The sequence below is a fragment of the Pseudophryne corroboree genome, chromosome 10, assembly GCF_028390025.1.
Source record: "Pseudophryne corroboree isolate aPseCor3 chromosome 10, aPseCor3.hap2, whole genome shotgun sequence".
NCBI lineage: Eukaryota > Metazoa > Chordata > Amphibia > Anura > Myobatrachidae > Pseudophryne > Pseudophryne corroboree.
In genome coordinates, this window is record NC_086453.1 from 145,560,579 (window position 1) to 145,580,165 (window position 19,587).

The window sequence follows — 19,587 nt, forward strand, 5'->3', positions numbered from 1 at the left end:
GGCGCCATTTCTCCCTCACAGTTCCGCTGGAAGGAAGCTCCCTGACTCTCCCCTGCAGTCTACACTACAGAAAAGGGTAAAAAAGAGAGGGGGGGCACAAATTTGAGGCGCAGTAAATATTATAGCAGCTATAGGGGACATAATTCAGTTAGTCCCTGCATTATATAGCGCTCTGGTGTGTGCTGGCATACTCTCTATCTGTCTCCCCAAAGGGCTTTTGTGGGGTCCTGTCTCCTTTAAGAGCATTCCCTGTGTGTGTGTGTGTGTGCGGTGGGTCGGTACGGCTATGTCGACATGTTTGATGAGGAGACTTATGTGGAGGCGGAGCAGATGCCTATAAATGTGATGTCACCCCCTGCGGGGCAGACACCTGAGTGGATGGACTTATGGAAGGAATTACGTGCAAGTGTCGACTCCTTACATAAAAAATTTGACGACATGCCAAATGCGGGACAGCCGGCTTCTCAGCTCGTGCCTGCCCAGGCTATTCAAAGGCCATCAGGGGCTCTAAAACGCCCACTACCTCAGATGGCAGACACAGATGTCGACACGGATACTGATACCAGTGTCGACGACGATGAGTCAAATTTCATGTCCACTAGGGCCATTCGTTGCATGATTGAGGCAATGAAAGAGGTTTTACACATTTCTGATATAAACCCAGGTACCTCAAAAAAGGGTATTATGTTTGGGGAGAAAAAACTGGCAATAGTTTTTCCCCCATCTGAAGAATTAAATGAAGTGTGTGAAGAAGCGTGGGCTTTCCCTGATAAAAATTTGGTGATTTCAAAAAAATCACGTTTGTCTAAAAAGGTGGCACTACCGTCTCCGGATACGGCCGCCCTAAAGGAACCTGCTGATAGAAAGCAGGAGGCTATCCTAAAGTCTATATATACACACACTGGTGTTATACTGAGACCAGCTATTGCTTCAGCGTGGATGTGCAGTGCTGCTGCTGCTTGGTCAGATTCCCTGTCAGAAAATATTGACACCCTGGACAGGGACACTATATTGCTAACCGTAGAGCATATAAAAGACTCAGTCTTGTACATGAGAGATGCACAGAGGGAGATCTGCCGGCTGGCATCTAGAATAAGTGCATTGTCCATTTCTGCTAGGAGAGGCTTATGGACTCGGCAGTGGACAGGGGATGCAGATTCTAAAAGGCACATGGAAGTTTTGCCTTATAAGAGTGAGGAGTTATTCGGGGATGGTCTCTCAGACCTTGTTTCCACAGCAACAGCTGGGAAGTCAGCATTTTTGCCCCATGTCCCCTCACAGCCTAAGAAAGCGCCGTATTATCGGGTACAGTCCTTTCGACCCCAGAAAAACAGGCGGGGAAAAGGCGGGTCCTTTCTGTCTAGAGGCAGAGGAAGGGGAAAAAAGCTGCACCACGCAGCAGGTTCCCAGGAACAAAAGTCCTCCCCCTCTTCTTCCAAATCCGCCGCATGACGGTGGGGCTCCACAGGCGGAGCCAGGTACGGTGGGGGGCCGCCTCAAAAATGTCAGCGATCAGTGGGTTCGCTCACGGGTGGATCCCTGGATCCTTCAAGTAGTATCTCAGGGGTACAAGCTGGAATTCGAGGCGCCTCCCCCCCGCCGTTTCCTCAAATCGGCCTTACCGACAACTCCCTCGGGCAGGGAGGCTGTACTAGAGGCAATTCACAAGCTGTATTCCCAGCAGGTGATAGTCAAAGTACCCCTACTTCAACAAGGACGGGGTTACTATTCCACACTGTTTGTGGTACCGAAACCGGACGGTTCGGTGAGACCCATTTTAAATTTGAAATCCTTGAACACATACATAAAAAGATTCAAGTTCAAGATGGAATCGCTCAGGGCGGTTATTGCAAGCCTGGACGAGGGGGATTACATGGTATCCCTGGACATCAAGGATGCTTACCTGCATGTCCCAATTTACCTTCCTCACCAGGAGTACCTCAGATTTGTGGTACAGGATTGCCATTACCAATTCCAGACACTACCGTTTGGACTGTCCACGGCACCGAGGGTGTTTACCAAGGTAATGGCAGAAATGATGATACTCCTTCGAAAAAAGGGAGTTTTAATTACCCCGTACTTGGACGATCTCCTAATAAAGGCGAGGTCCAGGGAGCAGTTACTGGTCGGAGTAGCACTATCTCGGGAAGTGCTACAACAGCATGGCTGGATTCTAAACATTCCAAAGTCACAACTGGTCCCTTCCACACGCTTACTGTTCCTGGGGATGATTCTGGACACAGAACAGAAAAAAGTGTTTCTCCCGCAGGAGAAAGCCAAGGAGCTGTCATCTCTAGTCAGAGACCTCCTAAAACCAAAACGGGTATCGGTGCATCGCTGCACATGAGTCCTGAGAAAAATGGTGGCTTCGTACGAAGCAATTCCATTCGGCAGGTTCCATGCAAGGACCTTCCAGTGGGACCTCTTGGACAAGTGGTCGGGATCGCATCTTCAGATGCATCAACTGATAACCCTGTCTCCAAGGACCAGGGTGTCTCTACTGTGGTGGCTGCAGAGTGCTCATCTTCTAGAGGGCCGCAGATTCGGCATACAGGACTGGGTCTTGGTGACCACGGATGCCAGCCTTCGGGGCTGGGGCGCAGTCACACAGGGAAGAAATTTCCAGGGACTTTGGTCAAGTCAGGAGTCGTCCCTACACATAAACATTCTGGAACTGAGGGCCATTTACAATGCCCTAAGTCAGGCAAGGCCCCTGCTTCAAAACCAGCCGGTTCTGATCCAATCGGACAACATCACGGCAGTCGCCCATGTAAACCGACAGGGCGGCACAAGAAGCAGGGTGGCGATGGCAGAAGCCACAAGGATTCTCCGATGGGCGGAAAATCACGTAATAGCACTGTCAGCAGTGTTCATTCCGGGAGTGGACAACTGGGAAGCAGACTTCCTCAGCAGACACGACCTACACCCGGGAGAGTGGAGACTTCATCCAGAAGTCTTCCTACTGTTGGTAAACCGTTGGGAAAGGCCACAGGTGGACATGATGGCGTCCCGCCTCAACAAAAAGCTAAAGAGATATTGCGCCAGGTCAAGGGACCCTCAGGCGATAGCTGTGGACGCTCTAGTGACACCGTGGGTGTACCAGTCGGTTTATGTGTTTCCTCCTCTTCCTCTCATACCCAAGGTGCTGAGAATTGTAAGAAAAAGAGGAGTGAGAACAATATTCATTGCTCCGGATTGGCCAAGAAGAGCTTGGTACCCGGAACTTCAAGAAATGTTATCAGAGGACCCATGGCCTCTGCCGCTCAGACAGGATCTGCTACAGCAGGGGCCCTGTCTGTTCCAAGACTTACCGCGGCTGCGTTTGACGGCATGGCGGTTGAATTCCGGATCCTAAAGGAAAAGGGCATTCCGGAGGAAGTCATTCCTACGCTGATAAAAGCCAGGAAAGAAGTAACCGCAAACCATTATCACCGCATTTGGCGAAAATATGTTGCTTCGTGTGAGGCCAGGAAGGCCCCTACAGAGGAATTTCAGCTGGGTCGTTTTCTGCACTTCCTACAGTCAGGAGTGACTATGGGCCTAAAATTGGGTTCCATTAAGGTCCAGATTTCGGCTCTGTCGATTTTCTTCCAGAAAGAACTGGCTTCACTGCCTGAAGTTCAGACTTTTGTAAAGGGAGTGCTTCATATTCAGCCCCCTTTTGTGCCTCCTGTGGCACCTTGGGATCTCAATGTGGTGTTGAATTTCCTAAAATCACATTGGTTTGAACCACTTAAAACCGTGGATCTGAAATATCTCACGTGGAAAGTGGTCATGTTATTGGCCTTGGCTTCGGCCAGGCGTGTGTCAGAATTGGCGGCTTTGTCATGTAAAAGCCCTTATCTGATTTTCCATATGGATAGGGCAGAATTGAGGACTCCCCAGTTTCTCCCTAAGGTGGTATCAGCTTTTCACTTGAACCAACCTATTGTGGTGCCTGCGGCTACTAGGGACTTGGAGGATTCCAAGTTACTGGACGTTGTCAGGGCCTTGAAAATTTATGTTTCCAGGACGGCTGGAGTCAGGAAAACTGACTCGCTTTTTATCCTGTATGCACCCAACAAAATAGGTGCTCCTGCTTCTAAGCAGACTATTGCTCGCTGGATTTGTAGCACAATTCAGCTGGCGCATTCTGCGGCTGGATTGCCGCATCCTAAATCAGTGAAAGCCCATTCCACGAGGAAGGTGGGCTCATCTTGGGCGGCTGCCCGAGGGGTCTCGGCTTTACAACTTTGCAGAGCTGCAACTTGGTCAGGGGCAAACACGTTTGCTAAATTCTACAAATTTGATACCCTGGCTGAGGAGGACCTTGAGTTCTCTCATTCGGTGCTGCAGAGTCTCCCGCCCGTTTGGGAGCTTTGGTATAATCCCCATGGTCCTTACGGAGTCCCCAGCATCCACTAGGACGTCAGAGAAAATAAGAATTTACTCACCGGTAATTCTATTTCTCGTAGTCCGTAGTGGATGCTGGGCGCCCATCCCAAGTGCGGATTGTCTGCAATACTTGTATATAGTTATTGCCTAACTAAAGGGTTATTGTTGAGCCATCTGTTGAGAGGCTCAGTTATATTTCATACTGTTAACTGGGTTTAATATCACGAGTTATACGGTGTTATTGGTGTGGCTGGTATGAGTCTTACCCGGGATTCAAAATCCTTCCTTATTGTGTCAGCTCTTCCGGGCACAGTATCCTAACTGAGGTCTGGAGGAGGGGCATAGAGGGAGGAGCCAGTGCACACCAGGTAGTACCAAATCTTTCTTATAGTGTGCCCAGTCTCCTGCGGAGCCCGTCTATTCCCCATGGTCCTTACGGAGTCCCCAGCATCCACTACGGACTACGAGAAATAGAATTACCGGTGAGTAAATTCTTATTTTCTTCCAACAGGGTGTGCTGGCTCCTCCCGTCTATGCCCTTCCTCACAGCTCAATTTAGAAAAATGTGCCCTCAGGAAAGGATGCACACTCTGGAGCTCCAGAGTTTTTTTTTTTTCTTCAGTTCATTTGAAATGTTTGTTATTTTCAGGTAGGCTGTTGGGCAACAGCCTACCTGCACCGAGTGACGCTGATTGGGGACAGACACCGGCCTCCTGGAGGTGCTGAGTCGGATCCCGCTGACTGGACATCAGTCCAGAGGGTCAGTGTACCGCAGGCATTGCGCTCTCGCACACACACGCCGCACACCCCCAGCACAGAGACAGAAGAGTGTTGCCAGGGGTCCCACTAGAAGGTTCCCGCCGGTTCTTGGTGTAGAACAGACGCGGGGCGGGCATATGGACTCCCTCTGGGGGGATCCAATAACCCCCCCCCATCCCTGTGCAGATTGGCAGCGGCAGTCTGTTTAGGTGCTGGGAACGCTTTTTATACTAGTTTGGGGACTTTGCCAGTATAAATATGTATACAGCTCCAGTGCCATTGCAGTGGGCGGAGCTTCCCCAGAGCTGGACCAGCGGCTTCCTGGCGCCATTTCCTGCACTTTCAGCGTTGCTGCAGGACTGCCAGCTCCTCCAAGTGATACTCCTCGTCCAGACACTGGTACAGGGGTGTAGTTAAGGGGGAGAGCCCGCTGTGGGACCCTTATATTAGGCTCCTTACACACTGTATAACAAATTGCCTTGCATCTAACTTCTGCATTGTTCGTTTCAGGCTGTGTGCTGGTTCCTCCTCTCTGGGTCTCTCCACACATACTAGGCTGGGCAGGCTTGCTTGTACCTGTGTCTCTGTGTGTGAATGTAAATGTTCCCTGTCAGCATGGTAAAGAAAGCTGGGTGTAATTTTGGTCACACCAGGTTTTCTCCCTCCCCTGCAGATTCTCTCATGTGTGAGCAATGCAGTCAGCCTTCACAAGACGGTGGTGCTTCAGAGGGTGATTTGCAGGAACCAGTTTAGCTGAGTTCTATTAAAACTATGATGACTGACATGTCCAATGAATCAACTACTGCTGGACGGGAAAGGCAGCAGTTACAACAGTCTATGGCTGCTCTGACTAAAGATAGGACAGGCAGCAGACGTGTTTCCCCTCTATCATATCCATTACCCCAAAAAAGGAGGTTACCTGTCATCCTCTCTGAATCCTAGGAGGAGGTGCCAGTGTTGGAAGAGGGGGAGGAGTTGGAATCTAATACTGAGATGGATGATTCCTCTACTGCACAGGGTGTAGAGTCACTTATCATTGCTATAAGGGATTCTCTGCGCAGAAAAAAGTACTGGTCACATTTCCTGATTCAAAGGAATTGGATGATCTTTTCAGGAAGCCATGGGCTACTCCTGACAAGAAATTCCAGGTGACCAAGATATTGTTGGCCGCCTTTCCTTTTGCTCAGGAGGGGCGAAAACTGTGGGAAACTCCCCCTGCTGTTGATGCTTCAGTATCACGCCTGTCAAAAAAGACAGTGCTTCCGGTACCAGGGGCTACATCCTTAAGGTAACCTGCAGACCGTAAAATAGAGACCACTCTGAAATCTATTTATGTTGCAGCAGGGGCCTCCCAAAGGCCTGTTATTGCAGGATGTTGGGTGACTCACACCATACATACTTGGGCAGGTAACCATCAAGAGGCCTCACTGGGGATAAGTCCCTGGCTGAAATGGTGACGCTTATTCAACACATTCAGGAATCTGCCTGTTTCCTCTGTGAGACAATAAAAAGGATTGGCATTATTAATACCTCTACCATGGCGGTTTCAGCACGCAGGGCATTGTGGTTACGGCAGTGGGTGGCGGACGCAAAGTCTAAACAGAGTGTGGAAGCCTTACCCTTCACAGGTGATTGGCTGTTTGGAGGTGAGTTAGACACTTGGATTTCGAAGGATACCACTGGAAAGTCCACGTACCTCTGCAGCTCCACCGGCTAGACGCTCTTACACCGGGCCTTCCCCGCAGTCCTTTCGGTCTGCGCGATTTAAAGGAAAGGCCAGAGGTGCCTCAAATGCGGCACGAGGCTCCAGAGGTAAGTCGCGTAAGCCTGCCACCGCAGGATCTCAGGACCTGGGTGTCTGCTCCAAGCCCTCAGCATGACTGTGTCCCTCCGCTCCTGGGGGATCTCGGGGTGGGAGCTCGTCTGAGATTCTTCAGCTCCATTTGGAACGGCTCCTGCTAGGATGCCTGTGTAAAAGACCTGATCTCCCAGGCTACAAATTGAAGTTCGAGAGTTCTCCACCTAACAGGTTTTACAAATCGGGGTTACCGGCTTCAGAAGACATGCGCCTCACACTACAGGAGGCCATCCAGAAATTGGCTCGGGCCCAGGTCATTGTTCCTGTGCCACTTCAATAAAGGAGCGAAGGATACTAATCCAAACTTTTTGTGGTGCAAAAACCAGACTGTTCAGTGAGGCCCATTTTGAACCTCAAATCACTAAACTCATATCTGTGGGTTTTCCGGTTCGAAATGGAGTCTGAGAGTAGTGATCTAGCGCCTGGAGGAAGGGGAGTTCTTGGTCTCTCTGGACATAAAGGACGCTTACCTCCATATTCTGATATGGCCGCCTCATCAGGCCTACCTCAGGTTTGCTCTGCTGGAGGAACACTTCCAATTCCAGGTGTTGCCCTTCGGCCTCTCCACGGCCCCAAGGGTCTTCACCAAAGTGATGATGGAGTTGTCACGCCACAGTTGGATTCTGAATTTTCAAAAGTCTAACCTCGAACCGACCCAACGTCTCCAGTTCCTTGGAATGATCCTGGACACGGTGGCTCAGAAGGTCTTCCTTCTTGCTGACAAGGCAAAGGCACTTCAGGAGTTGGTTTTGAGCGGTTCTGCAGACAAACCAGGTCTCTGTGCATCTTTGTAGCGGTCTGCTGGGAAAGATGGTGGCCTCCTTCGAGGCCATTCAATTTGGCAGGTTCCATGCAAGAACATTCCAGCTGGATCTTCTGAAGAAATGGTCCGGTTCGCATCTGCAGATGCACCAGATTATACGTTTGTCACCACAGGCCAGGATTTCTCTCCTGTGGTGGTTGCAACCCTCCAACCTCTTGGAGGGGAGGAGCTTCGGCATCCAGGATTGGATTCTCTTGACCACAGATGCGAGCCTTCGCAGCTGTGGAGCTGTCACCCAAGTGGCTCAGTTCCAGGGCAGGTGGTCAAGCCTTGAAGCCAGTCTTCCAATAAACATTCTGGAACTCAGAGCCATTTATAATACTCTGCTCCAAGGGTCTCCTCTGCTTCAAGGTCGAGCCATTCAGGTTCAGTCGGACAACGCCACGGCTGTGACGTACGTCAGTCGGCAGGGAGGCACAAAAAGCAGGGCCTGCGTGTGGGAGGTTTCCAGGATCTTTCTCTGTGTAGAAAGGAATGCAACGGCATTCTCGGCCATATTAATTCCGGGAGTGGACAACTGGGAGGCGGACTTCCTCAGTCGTTACGACTTACACCCGGGAGAGTTGGGTCTCCATCCACAGGTCTTTCGACAAAACACAGCCCAGTGGGGCTGCCCGCAAATTGACCTGATGGCCTCTCGACTCGACTCAACAACAAGCTTCCGTGCTATTGTTCCAGGATGAGGGACCCTGTGGCAGTGGACGCACTGACGACGCCGTGGAATTAGCGGCTGGTGTACCTGTTTCCTCCGATTCCGTTGCTCCCCAAGATTCTAAAAAGAATCAGAAGAGAGGGAGTTCAGGCAATTCTCATTGCCCCCGATTGGCCTCGAAGAGTGTGGTATGTGGATCTTCTGGCCATGACAGTAGAAGACTCCTGGCCTCTGCCACTCAGGGAGGATCTTCTTCAGCAAGGGCCATTCGTCTACCCGGACTTACGGCTGCTTCGTTTAACGGCATGGCGGTTGACCGGAACTTTCTATCTGAGAAGGGAATTCTGGGCAAGGTTAGTTTAACCATGGTTCAAGCCAGGAAAACTGTCACGTCGAAGTATTCCCACCATATCTGGATACGATACGTCTCCTGGTGTGAAGGCCGGATGTATTCAACTGCGGATTTCAACCTGGGACGATTTTTGCAGGCTGGAGTGGATATAGGCCTGCGATTGGGCTCCATAAAAGTTGATCTCTGCCTTGTCCATTTTCTTTCAGAAGAATTTGGCTGCTTTACCTGAAGTCCAGATATTCCTGCAGGGTGTCCTGTGCATCCAGCCTCCACGGCACCTTGGGATCTAAACGTGTCCTTTTCTGCAGTCCTCTTGGTTTGAACCTTTGGTGTCGCTGAGGTCAAGTATCTTACGTGGAAGACGGTTATGCTGTTAGCCTTGGCTTCCACTAGACGCGTTTCAGAAATTAGTGCTTTGTCCTGTAGAAGTCCCTACCTGGTCTTTCATGAGGACAGAGTGGAACTCAGGACTCGTCAACAGTTCCTGCCTAAAGTGGTTTCTGCATTTCGCCTGAATCAGCCTATTGTGGTTCCGGCGGCTTCGGCCTCTTCCTCAATTCCTGAGTCCTTGGATGTGGTGCGAGCCCTGAAGATTTATGTCAAGAGGACAGCTGCTGTTCGTAAATCGGATTTCCTCTTTGTGCTGTATGATACGCGCAAGAAGGGTTGCCCTGCTTCAAAGCAGTCTGTTGCCCGTTGGATTAGGCTTACTATTCAACAGGCCTACACTTTGGCGACCTTGCCGGTTCCTCGGACTATCAAGTCCCACTCTACTAGGTCGTCTGGTTCTTCCTGGATGGCTGCCCATGGTGTCTCGGCTTTGCAACTATGCTGGGCCGCTACTTGGTCATGGACAAACACGTTTGTCAGATTCGACAGGTTTGATCCCCTAGCTACAGAGGATGTCCATTTTGGACATACGGTGCTACAAGCATCTCAGCATGTTCCCACCTGTTCTGGGAGCTTTGGGACGTCCCCACCGTACTAAGGGGATCATTCCGACCTGATTGCATGCTAGTATTTTTCGTTGCGCTGTGATCAGGTCAGAACTGCTCATGCGTATGCACCGCAATGCGCAGGCGCGTCGTACGGGTACAAAGCGGATCGTTGCTGAGCGATGGCTTTTACAAAGAATCCATTCGCACAGCCGATCGCAATGAGATGGACAGTGTGTCAACTGACCATTTTTTGGGAGTGGTTGGAAAAACACAGGCGTGTCGAAGCTTTTGCAGGGTGGGTGTCTGACGTCAATTCGAGGCAAGAACAGGCTGAAGTGATCGCGGCAGCTGAGTAAGTTCTGAGCTAAACAAATTTTGTGGTGCTCGGCTGCACATGCGATCGCACACTTGCAAAGCAAACATACACTCCCCTATAGGCGGCGACTATCTGTTTGCTGCGCTGCAAAAAATAGCTAGCGAGTGATCAACTCTGAATGACCCCCTAAGTGTCCTAATTATCCCTTATGGATGATGGAGAAAATAGGATTTTAGTTACCTACCGGTAAATCCTTTTCTCTTAGTCCATAAGGGATACTGGGCGCCCACCTATGTGCTTCGACTGTTCCTGCAAGTAATTGTTCTTGTGTGAATATTTTTATCAGCTGTTGCTGTTTCTGGTTTCGCTAGCCGTTGCTAATTTGTTTGTTCTGCTGTATGCTGGTTCGTTTATCTCACCACTAGTTGTATTGTCATGTTTCCTACTCGCAAGTATGTCTATCTCCTCCGTGCACAGTTTTCTGGACTGAGCTGTGAAGGAGGGCATAGGGGGAGGAGCCAGCACATCCTGTTGGAAGAAATATAAAGTGCACTGGTTCTTTTGGACCCCCATATATACCCCATTGTACTAAGTGTCCCCAGTATCCCTTATGGACTACGAGAAAAAGGATTTACTGGTAGGTAATTAAAATCCTATTTTTTATTGGGTGGAAGACTGTTTGGACCATTGGTGCTTTTTCTTCATCCTTTATACTCTCTTAATCTCATTTATTTTGGTAAAGAGCTTTCTATGCCTAAATGTTGGTGACTCAGATGTGGAATGAAAGTTCTAAAATAAGTGTAATGAGACCAGGGCTGTGTGATGAGGGTTAATGGCTGAGGAGTCACTGGCTAGTACCAGAGACAAATTTACACAATATATGAGCCCAAGGGTTAATGTGGATGTTATAGAAAGATGCAGCAGTACACTGTATATACTGCTGGAAATTTGGTGAGTTTTGATCAGAGATGTGCGGACAAGGTTGGCAGAGGAGGCACTGCCTCCCCTGCCATAGACTTTTTACTCCAGAGTTCTCACTACAAAAATGATTAGAATAATACCAAGAAGATATTTAAAATATATTTTTTGTATTTTTCATATAAGTTTGTATAGTAAATCTTTGGAATATGACAGGAAAGACTCTGCCTCGCTGCACATCACTGAAGGAGACCCACTTTATGATCTATGCATTGCCACAAATGAGAGTATTCTTTGTCCTCTGTATACTGTTCTGGAAAAGCTTCATTAAGTAGTCTGCACTCCTTTCATGGACTTGATTGTAATTAATCCTTGCCTGTCTGGTCAGAATTAGTTTGACACTCGCTGCTGCTGCTGCTTAGTACCACTAACTAATTTGAAATTCCCTTCAAGTAAGCCATATCCTTGTTTACAGCAAATGGAAAGGTTCAAAGTAGTAGAACGTGAGACAAAGACAAAAGCATACTCCAAGGAAGGTCTTGGGCTCGCTCAGAAGGTGGACCCAGCTCAGAAAGAGAAGGAAGAAGTTGGACAGTGGCTAACGGTAAGATTTACTGGTGCAGCATAGCTAGATGAGGTTTAATTAGAATTACTGTTGGTCAAACTTTGGTTAGGAAAATTGAGTCTATTAAAACTCAAATGTTTTTAACATCCAGTTGGGAGTCACTGGATACAATTTGTTAGAGATTGCAGAGCTATGAGCTTGGGCATTTTTTAAGTTTCCCTTGCCGGTAAGACCAGGAAACGGCTGTAAGGGAACGATGAATAAAATGATTTCTCTCCAGCCCTATGTGGGTACTTAGTATCTATGTGCAATGTTCTCTTCTAGCCTTTAAAGTCTGAGGGGTGCTTTTATCTATTCCACACAGAACACAATTGACTCGTTGAACATGGGTGTGGATCAGTTTGAAAGTGAGGTGGAGTCTTTGTCAGTACAAACGCGGAAAAAGAAAGGCGACAAGGATGTAAGTTTACTTTTGGTAACAAAATATGTCTAACAGAACATTAAAACACTAGTATTTTAATGTAATTCTAAATTGTCAACAATAAGTGTTCATCACCCACAGTAGTTGTCTTTTATCGTTTTGGTAGTTTTTGGGTTGATCTCTTAATACCAGAAGAGGGGTATTTACTTCTATTGTGCACTTTTTTTTTTTTTCTCTGCGGCACTATTGTGCCGGTCTCAGCAGAAGCAGGACAGGATCGAGGGACTGAAGCGGCACATAGAGAGGCATAGGTACCACATCCGAATGCTGGAAACCATTCTGCGAATGTTGGATAATGACTCAATCAATGTGGATTCAATCAGGAAGATTAAAGATGATGTAGAATACTACTTGGACTCTTCGCAAGATCCAGATTTTGAGGAGAATGAGTTCCTGTACGATGACCTTGATTTAGAAGACATTCGTAAGTGGCTTTAGAAACGGGATCCTGTCTTTAGGTCGACACTGTCTAAGTCGACCACTATTGGTCGATAGTAAGTAGGTCGACATGGTTTCTATGTCGACAGGGACTCTAGGTTGACACGAGTTTTTCACTTTTTTCATTCTTTTCATTTTATGAACTTTTTCATACTTTACGATCCACGTGGACTACAACTGGGAACGGTAACCTTGACTGAAGCATGGCGAGCGAAGCGGTGCACTAATTGGGATTCCCGGTCACTGTACGGAGAAAACGACACCAAAAAAACGAAACCTCATGTCGACCTTTTTTCATGTCGACCTAGAGTCCCTGTCGACCTAGAAACCCTGTTGACCTACTTACTGTCGACCTGGACACTGTTGACCTAAATCTAATCTACCTAATATACCACACCCTTTAGAAACAGATAATTGGGGAAACAAATGGCTTATAGTTCTCAGGTCTTGTCTTGCATCATCCCCTATATACAAATAACTCCTTGTGAGAGCTAAGAAATATTCTTGTCTGCCTCCATTTCATACATTTCAAGTTCTGGAACCAAACTACAATATCTTTAATATACATTTTAAAGAGTGTTTTTAGAACCCAATGTATGCTGAGAGCATACTGTAATTTGACCTTCCCTGGTCTGTACCCCAATCTTTATTACTACTTTATTTTAGAATAAGCCGCACTGTGCATCTGGTGTGAATGTATGGGAGAGTCATCAGTAACTGGTGAATATTGAGTAATAGGCATGGACTGCTGAATATGTGGCTTTAATTTTAGTGCTCCTTCTGTTCTATTCAGCCAGGTATTTTATGTAAGTCATTTGTGTTGCCCTTGGATATGACACAACCAATTGTCCTGCATTATTGGAAAACACTGTAATCCGATACCGAGACTGTCATACCAAAGTACGTTCAAAATTAACAACTGGGGGAATTCAACTGAAGCCTAACAGATTTGCCCAGCTGAATACTGTGCTTAAGGCAGCGGGATCTCGCTCAAAAGTGTTTGTTAACCCATAGGGTAGTTATGTACTTTTGAGCGAATCCGGGTGCGATGTGGGGCTGCCATTGCCAGCATTTAATCATTGCGGCAACGGCAATTCTCACCCTCAATTCAATTCCCCAAGTCAGATATAAATCTTTTGCAGTACTGTTCTGTTATTATTGCTAAAGACAAAAAAAACAATCCTCTCTCCTGTTATGTACTCCTGTTGATGGTGGCAGACTTTCTATAGAACATGTAGCAAACCTTCATTCTTGATAGTGTGGTTTAGCAAACTAAGGTTCTGACAACAGGTCTTATAGAGAAATGACCTCTCATCAACATGGACATATTCTTATGCAGCTTGTTTTTGCTTGCTTTTTTTCCCCTCTTCCAGCACAGGCGCTGGCAGCTACTTCCCCACCAGGCCACAGTCACATGGAGGATGAGATATTTAACCAATCTAGCAGCACTCCTACCTCCACCACATCAAGCTCTCCTATTCCACCTAGTCCTGCCAATTGCACCACAGTAAGTTCCTGCACGTGTTCATTTTTTTAGATACTAAAATAACATGGATGCAGGCATTGTTGAAATGTTCACATTGAACAAATCTGCATCCGCAAAATGTCAATATGTTCACAAACTTGATATGTCAAATGTCAACATTCTGCAAAGACCGGAGGGTTAGGCACTGGGAGGGGAGAGGCAGTTGTGGTCCGGCTTCGGGAGGGGGGTTGGGATTAGGGTTTACTCCCCACCAAAACCACTGCAGGATAATCCGGAAGTCTAAGTGAAGGCAACACCATATCAGGGGGTTGGATACGGTATACCGGCTGATGGGATGCCGGCTGTTAGGATCCTGACAGCGGCATCCTGATAGCCATAATACAGGCAGCGTGCGCAGCGAGGCAACGCTTCGGGCACGGTGGTGAGCTTAGCTCGCCACGGATTCTATTCTCCCTCGGCTGGTGGCGTGGACCCAAGTGGGAATATCAGAGGGGCGGTCTGCATTTTACCGGGATCCTGAACGGCAGGATCCCGACAGCCGGTATATTAAATACATCCCATATCAGGAAAATCAGCGTTACAACACAGGGAAAATGTCAACATTTCTCTAGCATCCATAAGGGATATTGTGGACAGATTAGTACGATGGGGTATAGACGGGGTCCATAGGAGCCAGTGCACTTTAAATCTCTTCAACTGGGTGTGCTGGCTTCTCCCCTCTATGCCTCCTACAGGTCAGTTTAGAAAAAAGTGCCCTCAGGAGAGGATGCACACTCTGCAAGCTCCAGAGTTTTTTTTCAAATTCTTTTAAACATTTATTTCTTTCGGTATGCTGTTTGGGCAACAGCATACCTGCTCCATGGGAGTTAGGGGAGGGACGGTCACCAGACTCTTGAGGTGCAGAGCCGCTTCCCTGCTGCAGGACCACCGTCCTGAAGGGCTGCTTGTTCAGCGGGGCATGGCGCCTTGGCTGTCGCCACCGCAGCATGCCGCACACCCCTAACGCTGCCTGAAGGTGATCATCGGTGGTGAGTACACACCGGGGACCCCGCTAGGAGGGCCCCCAGGTTCAGTATGTGGCAGACGCGCGGGTGAGGCGTACAGGTCCCTCCTGGGGGGGGGGGGGGGCCCGCTGTAGCCCCTGCGTGAAACTGGCTAATATACCTTGTACCAAGCATTTATGTGAGGCTACAAACACTTAGGAGACATGGCCAGTATACAGATTACACAGTAGCTCCGGCGCCATAGCGAGGGGCGGAGCTACATCAGACCGGGCTCAGCAGCATTCTGTCGACTTCCTCTGCAGCAGCAGCCTCACACATGTCCTCCATAACTGTCACACACTGGATCACTGGTACCGGGTGTAGAGGGGGAGAGCTGCTATATTGTGCACAAATATCATCCCTCTGAGGGAATTTCAAAGACAGTCTGACTGTTTATATGTTTATGTGAAATGCGGACAGTCTCACTGGGAGTGTGCAGCGTTGGGTGCGCTGGTGTCCTCTCTCTTGTGTCTCCTCACATGCAATAGGGCAGGCTGGTATTGTATTTCAGGCTGTGTTGTATGTGTATTATACCTGTTTTTCTTTTTCACAATGGTAAAACAGACGTTATGCAGTGTGTGCAATGCTAGATTTTCCCCTAGCTCATCTGGCTCAATTTCATGTGAGCAGTGTAATTCAGTCATCACAAAATGCTGATAATGTGGGGGAGAGTCAAGAGCCCTCCTGGCTGGGGGCTATAAAAACTATGATGTCTGATATGTCATTTCAGCTCACTGCAAATGCCAATAAGACGCAAGAACTGCAACAAGCAGTGGCAAATCTAGCTGCTAAACATCCCCCCTGTCCACTACAGGTGCACAAAAACGTACTTTACCTGCACTTCGATCAGATACTGATGATGATATACAGGATGATGTGGACCCCATAAGCGGGGATTCCACCCCTACACAGGGTATTGAACCCCTCGTATTGGCTATTCAGGATGTGTTAAAGCTTCCCCTGGAGGATGCTAATAATCCGCAGTTATTTTTCCTCCCACAAGACAAACTGACAGTCACATTTCCTGACTCCAAGGAATTGGATGATTTATTTAAAATAGCCTGGAAGAATCCAGATAAGAAATCTCAGGTGTTCAAACGGTTTTTGCATACATTCCCCTTTGCCCTTGAAGGCAGGAAATTCTGGAAAGAGTCTCCAGCAGTAGACGTCTCAGTCTCTCGCCTTTATAAAAAGACTGTACTCCCTGCTCTGGGCTCCTTTACGGTAAAGGACCCGGCAGATAGGAAAATTGAGACCACCCTGAAATCTATCTATACTGCTGCAGGTGTAGCTCAAAGACCGGTCTTTGCAGGCTGCTGGATGACACATGCAATTCATTCCTGGGCTACTCAAATTCAGCAAGGTCTTTCGGGTGATATGACCTTAGTTACTACTGTAACTTTTCTAAAACACATTCAGGACACGGCTAGAGTCCTCTGTGACTCCCTTAAAGAGATTGGAAATATTAATGCTAGAACCACGGCTATGGCTGTGTCTGCGCGCAGAGCCATATGGTTGCGTCAGTGGATTGCTGATGCTGACTCCAAACGTAATGTGGAATCTCTTCCCTTTACAGGTGAATGGCTTTTTGGAGGTGAATTGGACGCATTGATTTCCAAAGCTTCTGGTGGGAAATCCACATTTCTCCCTTCGGGGGCTCCGCCTGCTAGGCGTACCTACCCGGGACCATCTACTCAATCCTTTCGGTCCTCCAGATTTTGATCTAGGGCCAGGGGGGCCTCCAACGCAGCTAGAGGCTCCAGAGGTAAACCTAAGAAAGCCGTTGCCAGATCTCAGGACCCCAGAGCATCAGTTCTGCTTCCGCAAAGACTTCAGCATGACGGTGCCCACCCACCCCAAGGGGATCTCGTGGTGGGCGCTCGGTTACGTCACTACAGCCACATCTCGGACGGTTCCTGCCAAGATGGGTAAGGGACCTTATCTCTCAGGGTTACAAGCTGGAGTTCGATGGTGCTCCTCCCTAACGATTTTTCAAATCAGGCTTACCAGCTTTGGAAAATATGCGTGGTACGCTACTACTGGCCATAAACAAGCTGGTCCAGTCCCAGGTCATTGTTCCAGTACCCCTACAGCAACGAGGACAGGGTTACTACTCCAGTCTATTCGTAGTACCAAAACCAGACGGGTCTGTGAGAACCTTGAATCCTTACCTGAACGTTTTCAAATTCAAGATGGAATCTTTGAGAGCAGTGATCGCAGGCCTGGAACAATAGGAATTCGTAGTGTCCTTGGATATCAAGGACGCTTACCTCCATATCCCAATTTGGACTCCTCATCAGGCCTATCTGCGGTTCGCCCTACTGAACGATCACTAACCGTTTCAGGCGAAACCCTTCGGCCTGTCTACAGCTCCGAGGGTGTTCACGAAGGTGATGACGGAAATTATGTTTCAGCTCAGGGTCCAGGGGGTCAACGTAATTTCATACCTGGACAATCTCCTGATAAAAGCGTGTTCCAGGGAGCTTCTGTTGTTCCATATAGATCGCACTGTCCAACTTCTGTCTCACCACGGGTGGATCCTCAATCTACAGAAATCCCACCTGGAACAGTCTCAACGGCTTCTGTTTCTGGGGATGCTCCTGGATACTGTAGCACAGAAAGTGTTCTTCCCAGAGGAAAAAGTGAGAACACTTCGAGAAATGGTTTGCATGGTGCGCCGACCTGCTCGAGTATCCATTAAGCTTTGCATAAAATTGTTGGAAAAGATAGTGGCCTCATACAAGGCGATACAGTTCGGAAAGGTTTCATGCCAGACCGTTCCAATTGGATATCATGAACAAGTGGTCCGGTTCCCATCTTCAGATGCACCGGATGATTCGGCTGTCACCCCAGGCCAGGATATCACTCCTGTGGTGGCTACAGTCCTTCCAACCTGCTGGAAGGTCGACACTTTGGGATTCAGGATTGGATCCTCCTCACGACGGATGCAAGTCTGAGAGGATGGGGAGCTGTCACTCAGGGGGTGCAGTTCCAGGGCAGGTAGTCTGCCCAAGAAGCCCTCCTTCCGATCAACATCCTGGAACTTCGGGCCATCTACAATGCTCTGATTCAGGACTCCCCTCTACTCTGGGATCAGGCGATACAGGTTCAGTCGGACAACGCCACGGCTGTGGCGTACATCAATCGACAAGGGGGGGACAAAAAGCAGAGCCTGCATGCGAGAAATGTCAAGAATACTCTTCTGGGCGGAAAGAAATGCAAGAGCACTGTCCACAATCTTCATTCTGGGGGTGGACAAGTGGGAAGCAGACTTCCTCAGTCACCACGATCTCCACCCAGGGGAGTGGGGACTACACCCTCAGGTGTTTCAACTGATTATCGACAGGTGGGACTGCCCACAGATCGACATGATGGCCTCTCGCCTCAACAAGAAGCTTTGTTGCTATTGCTCGCGAAACAGAGACCCTCAGGCGAGCGCAGTGGATGCGCTGACGATGCCTTGTCCTTACCAGCTGGTCTACCTATTTCCTCCGATTCTGTTGATCCCCAGGGTACTCAAGAGGATCAGGCATCAAGGAGTGCAGGCAATCTTGATTGGCCCCGAAGAGCGTGGTACGCGGCTCTTCTAGACATGTCTGTAGAGGACCCTTGGCCTCTGCTGCTAAGAAGAGATCTTCAGTGAGGACCGTTCGTCTAACCGGACTTACGGCGGCTACGTTTGACGGCATGGAAGTTGAGCGAAACATCCTAGCTCGCAAAGGGCTTTCCAAAAAGGTCATTGCCACTATGGTGCAAGCCAGAAAACCTGTGATGTCAAAACACTATCATATCTGGCGGAGATATGTCTCTTGGAGCGAGGAACGCAAATGTCAATCTGCGGAATTCCACTTGGGAAGATTCCTTCATTTCCTGCAGGCTGGAGTGGATAAAGGCTTACGTCTTGGATCCATTAAGGTCCAGATTTCAGCTCTTTCTTCTAGAAGAAATTGGCTCTCCTGCCAGAAGTTCAGACCTTCTTGCAAGAGGTGCTTCATATACAACCTCTGTTTGTGCCGCCTATGGCACCTTGTGATTTGGATGTGGTGGTACGCTTTCTACAGTCCTCCTGGTTTGAACCTCTGATGTGGTGGTACGCTTTCTACAGTCCTCCTGGTTTGAACCTCTGACGGTGGAAGACGGTGATGTTACTGGCCCTGGTTTCTGCTAGACGTGTCTCAGAATTACGGGCCTTATCGTGTAAAAGTCCCTATTTGTTCTTTCACGAGGACAGAGCGGACCTCAGGACTAGACCGCAGTTCCTGCCGAAGATGGTCTCCGTGTTTCACTTGAATCAACCTATTGTTATTCCGTCCAGTTCTGGCACTTCTGCCCCTCCGGAGGCATTGGATGCAGTGCGAGCCTTGAAAATCTATGTCAAGAGGACGGCTCGGATCAGAAAGACGGATTCCTTGTACGTGCTGTATGAGGCGCAGAAAAAGGGTTTCCCTGCTTCAAAGCAGTCTATTGCTCGTTGGATTCGGCTTACTATTCCACAGTCTGAGGTCCCACTCTACGAGATCGGTGGGGTCATCCTGGGCGGCTGCCCGTGGTGTCTCGGCCCACCAACTGTGCGGAGTTGCTGCC

At 48.7% G+C, this 19,587-nt stretch overlaps 1 protein-coding gene across 9 annotated transcripts in view; it reads left to right on the plus strand.

Annotated features, from left to right (window-relative positions):
• Positions 1-19,587, plus strand: part of CNOT3 (CCR4-NOT transcription complex subunit 3) — a 179,882-nt gene that overhangs the window by 117,782 nt on the left and 42,513 nt on the right. For 7 of the 9 annotated variants that reach the window (XM_063942854.1, XM_063942863.1, XM_063942860.1 and 4 more), the window contains exons 7-10: positions 11,466-11,594; positions 11,920-12,015; positions 12,238-12,460; positions 13,848-13,981. In XM_063942854.1, coding sequence (XP_063798924.1) covers positions 11,466-11,594; positions 11,920-12,015; positions 12,238-12,460; positions 13,848-13,981 — 582 coding nt within the window. The remainder of the gene's footprint in view (positions 1-11,465; positions 11,595-11,919; positions 12,016-12,237; positions 12,461-13,847; positions 13,982-19,587) is intronic. The other 2 variants (XM_063942857.1, XM_063942861.1) reach the window with 1 other exon arrangement.